The 8,987-nt window shown below is 29.4% G+C and overlaps 1 protein-coding gene across 1 annotated transcript; it reads right to left on the bottom strand.

Moving 5' to 3' along the window:
* Window positions 1-230: 230 nt before the first annotated feature.
* On the bottom strand, window positions 231-1,310 carry LOC137833291 (uncharacterized). The gene has a single exon (XM_068641653.2). It carries the CDS (start codon window positions 1,060-1,062, stop codon window positions 418-420), a length of 645 nt encoding a protein of 214 aa, XP_068497754.2. The 5' UTR covers window positions 1,063-1,310; the 3' UTR covers window positions 231-417.
* Window positions 1,311-8,987: the final 7,677 nt, after the last annotated feature.

Here is an 8,987-nt window from a genome sequence, read left to right as displayed (position 1 = left end):
AAAACAATTTCACTGCACACCCAATCCTAGTCAAAATTATTCTGTAGTGGTCAAATTCAGACCACTCTTTTTGGTCATAATAGTTCCTTGGGGACCCAAAACCATTACGTTAATTATTTTGCTTCGACAACAAAAATAAACTGTTTCATGTGGCAACCACATGCACAAATCTTACCAATATCTTCCCAAACTCCCATGTACGTAAAAGAAAAAAACAAAAAAGTGAGCAGAAGTTGCAGAACTAGCTATTCACATTTCCTTCCAATATCATCGTCACATCTCTTTTCTCTAACCACACTATCGCTTGATCAATATTTAAATATTAAAAATATAGTAAGATCCAGAGAAAGGATTAACATATTTCAACTCATGATTCTCTTTTATCAGATGAAGTTATGTACCAATTATGTCACGGCATCACTTCTCTCTGTTACAACCCTTGGAGGGTTCCATGGCGTGGCATTCTCTACAAGCCATCACAAACCACCGTAGAATCCTCCTCCCGAATCTCAACCTCACCCCTTTATTCTCTTTCTTACTCTTCTTGTTCTTCTTCTTGTTATTCTTCTTCTTCCTCCTCATGGTCCTTTTGTCCTTCTCTTGGTTCGTGTCGGTTCTTCTTCGCAAGGACCCTTCACGGTTCAACGCCGGCATGGGAGTTATATACTGCCACCTCTGCGAACACCCGTACCCTTGATAATGTGAGGGGGTTTTTGACAGAAATGCACCACCCTTGAGCTTATTGTGGAAGGATTTTCTCTCGGAGCTGTCGCTGGAGCTGGTTCTGGCGCTGCTACAGCTGCTGTTGGTGCTGTTGCTTAGTGAAGAGAGAAGGGAGTCTCTAGTGCTGCTGGTGCGGCTGGTAGGGAGGGGGAAGAAGTGGGGCTGGAGACGGCCATTGAGGAAGAGGTGGTCCGCTGGGGAGGTGGCGAAGGGCTCTGCGGAGGGGGAGTCCGGCGTGAGGGAGCCGAACTCAAAGTCCGAGTCCGGTGTCGGCGTGCTCCGGAAGGAGAAGGAGTCGCCGGAGGAAGGTGATGTGCTGATGTTCTTTTTGTTGTCCATGGGATGGTTGGTTGTGATGAGGAAATTAGGGTTTATATATGTGTGAGGCTTGGAGAGAGGGTATGATGGTGATACTCGATGTGGGACATGTGGAGTGAATCAAGTTCTTTGTTGGTTTGAAATTGAGGTAGCTAGCTAGCTTTGGGGGGTGGTGTGCATAATGTAAACTATGAGATGCCAACTAAGATATAAGTTTGAGGAATAATATTGCATAGTGGTAGTGTAATGATGTTGTTAGCCTATGTGAGATGTGTCTCAAACAAGAGTGTATTGTATATATGTGTGTCATGTGATGTTCAACTTTAAAGAGGTTACCCATAAGCAATGATACATGCATGTACATAAGTTTTAGGGTTTTATTTTTCAACAAAAAAGAAATATATATAAATAAATAAAAAGTGTTGATATATTCACATTGATGCACCAAATTATAAATGTGGATCTTAGGTAAAGAAGTGAAACAGTTTTGAAATTATATTATATGTAAATTTGTGATTTTTATTGTACAATTATCAAAGTAACATTTTTCATAAAAAATAATATTTTAACTCATACAAAAGTTTATATTACAAGAATCATTTAATGTTTAATCTATGTAACAATAAAAAGAAGAAGAAGAAGGAAGGAATAAGAAGAAAAGAAAAAGAAAAAGTGATAAACTACAGAAGAGGGGTGGAGAAACAGAAAGAAATCTTGAGCGAAAGGTAGATGAAAAGAAAATAAGTATATGTTAAATATTTTTCTAACTATCACATAAAGAAAATGTAAAAAAAAAAAACCTAAACAAAATTAGTACGATTATTTTTAGTTAATAGTTGAATGAGTTTAAATATAGTAAAATGAGAATGAAAATTAGTAATGACGACCTATTGATTTTTTTATGGAGTAATTTTTTTTCTTATTATTAAAGTGGGATCATTTTTCAAAATTTACATGATTGAAAAAGTCGTACTAACATACTATAATTTTATTATAAAAAATTATGTTAGGATGACACAATTTATTTTATTGTAAGGAAAAGTAAAATAATTACATAAATTATAGTACATTGACACAATTTCACTTTTTTAATAAAATCGTGTCATGTTACAATATCATAAAAACGATCTCATTTTAATAAAAAGAAAAAAAAAATTCATGCTAATAAAAAACTCGCGACCTATCACTAATCCTTACTTTGTTAAATTTTAATTTTCTTTTCTTAATTCTAATTGATGAACATATTTGGATCTTTTAAGTTTGTAGGTGTTGATTTGAAAGAGATGAAAAGAATAGTGTGTTCAAACATGCTATATAGAAATGCGTTATATTTGTGGGGTATTTACTAGATAAATTATAGTCTTTGTTGTGCATTTTTTATTTATTTAAAGTTGTTGGTGGCTAAAGAGTGATTAGGGTCAAGTGGATTTGGAAAGTGAAAATATGCTTAATCATCTTGTCTCTTGGCCACAATACGTGGAGAGAGAGAAATCTATTGACATAAGTTATAACTTTGACAAGATTATACTTTTTCACAATTTTTATATGTCATAGATTTTCTCAATTTAATTATTGAATCAAACTCTTTATTATAACTAAACTAAATTTTAATAGTTGCATATTGAATAATATTACGCCGTATTCTTTTATTTTAAAATATAATGCGTGATTGATAAATTACTATTATTATTTAAGTAATGTCATGAAATTTAACAATTGAAACGTAAATAAATATTAAAATGTACGTTTGATTTCAACTTTGATAAGAGATATGGTATCTCTCTATCCCATAAGCTTCAAGGTATTGATTTTTCAATAATTATTTGGTGTTCCCCACAAGTACGGTTGTGAATTAGATATTTTACCTTTGTCAAATTGCTTTTTGTTTTTCTAAAGGACACATAGTCCCAAATATGCCCTTTCCTGTGGAACAAAATCAAAAGAAAATTAAAGTAGAAAAGGGAGAGGAGTCAATATGTATCCCAACTTTAATGAGACGAATATTTTAATAATTGAAATAGAAAAAAAATACATAAATTAATTTATAGAAACTCTGTTTATAATTTTTTAGATTTTTATGTTTAATTTATGTGTAAAATAATTTTAAAAAAATTATTTTTTATATTTTTGAAATCTTTATGAAATAAATATCGAGTTAATTTGTTTAAGAGTAAAAGTAATTTAAATGAGTATGGATGAATATTTTATTTTGTAAGTTAAAAAATTTATAATTAGAAAATACAACTATTCAAACTTTATTTCATAAAAAATTATCATATTTTCTAAAACAAGTTTTTTTCTATCTTTTCTTTAAATTTTTGAAATAGTTGTTTATTTGTTTTTATATTTAAGTCCACTTTAGATATTTTAATGGAGAGTAAAATAATAATGTTAGACCAAAAATTATTTTTGAGTAAGTTTCTCTTTATCCTTTTTCTTGAGTTTGTTTTTTTGTGAAAGGTGGCATGTCTAGGGATATGACTTTGCATATGTTGTTTCTGAGACAAAGATGAATCTCTGTTAGTTCAGGAATATGTGATGATATGTTTAGATTTTTTATCAGACATATCTAGCTTTCCTGTGATATTAAAGAAATTAGGAGCTTAATTTTGATTAAGTAGGTTATAAAGGTAAGAGAAGTCAGTTATAGTTTTGAGAGTACCTTAATGGTAGATGATCTATATGTGAAGATGACTTATATTGAGTTTTATTCAGGGATTATACTTTGTCCGGAGATATTCAAAATATTTTGGACTTTGATATCGGTAGTAGATGTGTTGATCAATTTTGAGATAATTGTGAAAATATTTTATGTTTGCTATTTGACTAGTGTTTCTTAAAGACATTTATAATTAGTTATGTGTGGTATGATTGAGATATGACTTGTTGAAAGTGATCGAGATGAAAAATTGTATAATGTGAGCTGATGAATTCTAAGTGAGATAGGTGGTATGTTTAGTAGTTAATTGTATAATATTGCAATTTGACTCAAATGGGTTCAATATGATCTTATTTAGGAACAAATTTCTTAATTTCATTTTAAACAATGAAGTAGAATCATGTTTAAATCAATTTGATACACATTGTAAATTTTTGCAAAAGTTTGAATTGTGGGCAACCACTTTGTTCGTCCAATGAAATTCAATTAATAGAAAATCCAATAGGTTTGGCCTGTGGGCAACCATATGGTCATTTATTTAGTGAAAATCTTAAAGTTTTTATCGTTGGGTGACTAAAAGATGTTGGACTAGCTGACTCCTATGGTTGAGCGAAGATAAAGGTGAGTAGTAAAATCTCAACATGTGCTTAATTCATTGGATGATAAAAGTGATTGCTAAGAAAGAGTATTTTTAAAATTTTGAAAAACGTTTGTTTTAATGTATTTAAATGCTAAAATTTGTTATCTTTCACTAATTTTTTATATTTTATCATTATATTATGCTTTAACATTATTATAATGGAAAGAATGATAAATTTGTAATTTATTAGTATTTAATTTGAGTTGGAATATATGAATAAGAATATATGACATTAGGGATGTGATATGCCATGTGGTGTTTGTTGACATAGTTATTTTCAGGGAGAGCATACTATATTAAAATACTTAGGTTGTGTAACTAGAAAGAAATTATCTTGACTTCCTATTTATTGAACTCACTTAGAGAAAAATATCAACTAGTGAGAGTCAATGGAGGTTTTTACGACTTAACTTGCAGTTTGAAATAGAACCGGGTCTTGTAAGTCATAGAAATTTGCCTTGTCACATGACTGGATAATGTTTATTGCCAAAGAGGATGACACTTTAACATATTTAGAATCTCTAGAGTCTATATTCAATGCATTATGAGTCTTCTAGAAGTCATCATGTGTCTTTTTGTTATGAATTTGATGGAATGTGAGTGTGATTGCCTATGAGATGTGGCAAGCGATGCTAGTAGGTTGTGGCATGAGATACATAGACACTTAAGTACGTATGATGGAGAAATTTTTTATTTATGTCAATGTGATATTAAAAAATATTTTATATGAGCTATTTTTTTTTATTAGTATTATTATTTATTATGTGTTATGAAGAAAATTTTAAATTACTAGCTTGTTCTTTTTGTAGTTGTGCTATTATTTGTTTATAATAACTTTATTTTACACATAAACAAATAATGTACCAAGTGGAAGAGTTCAACAAAAAGTGAGCTAATACAAGAGATACATTATAAATTTTAGTTTATGGATGTTTTGCTTGATTTCTATGATGTCTATAAATTTATAAGAGAAATAAAAAATTTCAACAAGAAAAAAATATGTATATATATGTAATATATATATATATATATATTACATGATTATTTTTAAAGGTGTTACAATGTCATGCATATAATTTTATCTTATAAATTTTTTAGTAGAAGTTTGTTCTTTTATTACATGTGAAAAAATATTTGTCCAGAGAAATCAATTCCTTAAATGAATTGTAGTGCTTAAAAAGTTATGTGTTTAAAAAAAGCAGGAGAATAGTGCTCAATGGTTTACACTTGATTCTTTTAAAACACCAAGGAATGGTGGGATCACCATTGTAGCTAGCTTTCTTTTAGGAGGAAGCAAAGGAGAAGGCTCCCAAGGGTGTTGAAGAAAATAAAATGTGATGAAACAATAGGAGTGTGATTTTAATGATCAAACACTTACTTTTGATTACTCCTTCACAAACAAGGGGACAAAGTCATTCACAATAAGTATTCTTGGTCTCCTCTTCAAGTTTCTATGGCCCCATTTCATCTCATTATGTCTTTGGGACCATTGGTCAGCCAGATTCAGTCTTCAGTTTTTATAATTGTTTTTCCACCACCAAAGCAAATTATTGGTCAATTAATCTTCCCTACAAAGCAACTTTCATACGACGCCAACACAAAGTGGCAGCTCCATGAATTTAAAGACAAAGTGTTTGATCACAATTTCTTAATATTAATAAATTGTTGACTACCCATATCACGTTGAATAGCATTCGAAGGGCATAAAAAATTTGCATAATAACAGTGTAGCAACTAAGCAATGTGTATAGCATATTTAAAACAAAATTTTCTTATAATATTTTTTTGTTGTTATTATTACAAAGTGTACTTTAAACCTAACTCAACCCCATAAAACCGGCTCATGGATGAGATTTGCATCCACTTATATACAATGAAAAACTCTAATATCTAGTCGATGTGGGATCTCCAACAGTTGTTACAAATAGTATAAAATATAAACTTTCATTAAGTAATTTAACGATTGAACCATGCTTATATTACTCTATACATCTTATCCGTAAGATGTAAGGGATGTTGAATACAATTACTCTAATGAATTTAGTCAAATACTTTCCTTCTCAATTTATTGTTTTTTTTTTATTGGTAATTAAAAAATTTAATAAATGAGAGTATTAGAGTATTGCAATTCGTATAAAAAAAGGAGGATGTACTTGTATGTCATAGCCGTATGAGGATGTATCAGTTGAGATTTGTTTTGGATAATTGTAAGCACCTGCATCAGTCCAAAACATATTCAAGAACTAGTCCTACATGAAAACTCAATAAATTTGTTTCCAACCATATAAAACTTTGTTGTAGTTGATGTCATTAGAATAATGCTCTCTAAAATTAAGTTTTATTATGTAATTGAGATATTCAAAGAAAGTCACAATTTCTTTCATTAGTAATTGTATTTCTAAGTTTAGCCTCAATTTATTTTGAATGCATACTTCATCTATTTCCACAATTACTTATGAATTTTTATGTAGGAGTTAGTATGCTAGATAAAATTTTCATTTAGGAAGATATTTGTGTAAGGAATTTTATTTGGATAAAAATTAATTTGTATCTACTTATCTATCAGTATGTAAATGGAAATTAATTTTCTACCCAACAAATTACTAGAAAATATAACACCATGACATAGAATTAATTTTGAAATAATTGATATTTAGGTATGGATAATTTTATCATATTTTACACACAAAATTAATAACAATATCTTACTAAAAAATATATATAAATTGAACAAAATATTTTATTAGAAGAATTTAAATAGATTATGTGTCCTGAAACTTGTTAAGTTTCTCGTCGTGTGTCCTCCTAAAACCTCAAAGCATTGCAAACAATCAAGTTGACCTTCACATATATTAAAGTTTGGGCTTCACTAAAGTTCGAAGTGAAACCCTCACAAAACTTCCAACTATGACAATCAAACCTTAGGTGAGAAAGTTCATGATTAATGGAGTAGAATCACAAACTTGATTATGGCAAGTGTATTGTGTCAGAAGTAATAAATTATCCCTAAAGACGGATATCGAACCCACAAGGAACAGTTAAATTCTCAAATATAATATTCACTAAATATAAAAAAAATATGTAAAAGTTTGTTGAAAGATTGTGTGTATGATAAATTTAAATAAAGCTAGTAAATGATTTGTATGAGTCAGTTGGGAAAATTGGGATTAGGGTTCATCATTCTCACTCGTTTGTGTTTTTAAAAAAAATAAATAAATAATATTTAACCTTGATTGATATTCATGCACATATAAAAATCATTGATATTGATTCTTTGCATACAAATTTATTAAGAGAGTCTCCTAAATATCGATTTCTCACATATTTATAAAAACTCCTTATCATTACAAACAAATGTTATAAAGCAATTAACATTTCAAATCTATTCCTAGCATTCAAATATGTTAAGCATTATCGTTTAGATCAAATACTTAGAAATACTTTCTAGTTAAATCTAAGGATCAAAATCATGAATAGTTGAGAATAAAATGATAATACCAATCATCAATCAAAAGTTAAATATTATGGATAAATATCACCTCAATACATATGATTTTGATTAGACTACTCCTAATCACAAAGAAAAGAATTAGCCACTTATGTTAGCCATTACAAGCATGGAAAGTAAGAAAAAAAGACCCAGGATGTTTCACCTTGACGGTTGCCTCCTCTAGGATTTTCTATCTCTCTCTATTCTCCCAATGATGTCAAAGGTTATGTCTCACGCCTTCTATTTAACCTAACTGGGCTTGGGCTAAGTGACATAATTTTTTCATAATATATCTTTTTGCTTCATCTCTCCTTAAATTCCTGAAAATAGAACAAAATTAGGAATAAATCATTCTTATTCATCTCATAATCCAAAAATATGTAAAAAAGTTCAAATTCCTAAATTAGAGGTTAAATTATGACTATTTTATCAATTAAAATCCATAAATACCTATATTTTTATATGTAATATTACTGAATTATGACACTTATCATATTTCACCTATTTCTCACAATTGGTATCGAAGTAATAAAAATGAAGGCTTCTCCAATGGGAAGAAAGATGAAGAGAATCAAGAAGTCACATGTTATGAATGTAGAATAGCTAGACACATGATGATTGGGTGCCTCGAACTCAAGAAAAGGCCAATATTCAAGAAGAAGAGTTTGATTGCTACATTGGATTATTTATACTCGAGATTAGACATTGGATAAACACATAACACGACAATATATGTCTTATGGTAGACATAGAAGATGAGGTGATTTCTAGCCCCAATCTTTCTTTTGAAACAACATCTGACTCATCTTTTTCATAGTTTAATAAAAAGGAAGAGGATGATCTTTTTTACAAAGATCTTTTCAACAGTTTCAACAAATATTTTTGAGCGATATTTTAAATCAAAATAAATATTTAAAGTTTTAATTATTGAAAATGAAAAGCTCTTATCTAGAATAGACTCATACATTAGATGTAGAAAAGATAAAAATTCTTAAAGGAAAAATAATCATTTGTAAAAAGGATTTTACAAAGTTTATTTAGAGTTCCAAAAGCTCTAAACCTTCTCTTTTCAAACTCTAGACATGCATTGTATAAGTTTGGTATAGGCTATGACCTCAAGAGTAAGAAAAATATTGTAACTACTTGTATCAACAATG

This window comes from Phaseolus vulgaris, chromosome 11 (genome assembly GCF_051622355.1).
Source record: "Phaseolus vulgaris cultivar YP4 chromosome 11, ASM5162235v1, whole genome shotgun sequence".
Lineage (NCBI taxonomy): Eukaryota > Viridiplantae > Streptophyta > Magnoliopsida > Fabales > Fabaceae > Phaseolus > Phaseolus vulgaris.
The sequence above is the reverse complement of the archived record's forward strand: the minus strand, read 5'-3'. Positions and strand labels throughout refer to the sequence as shown.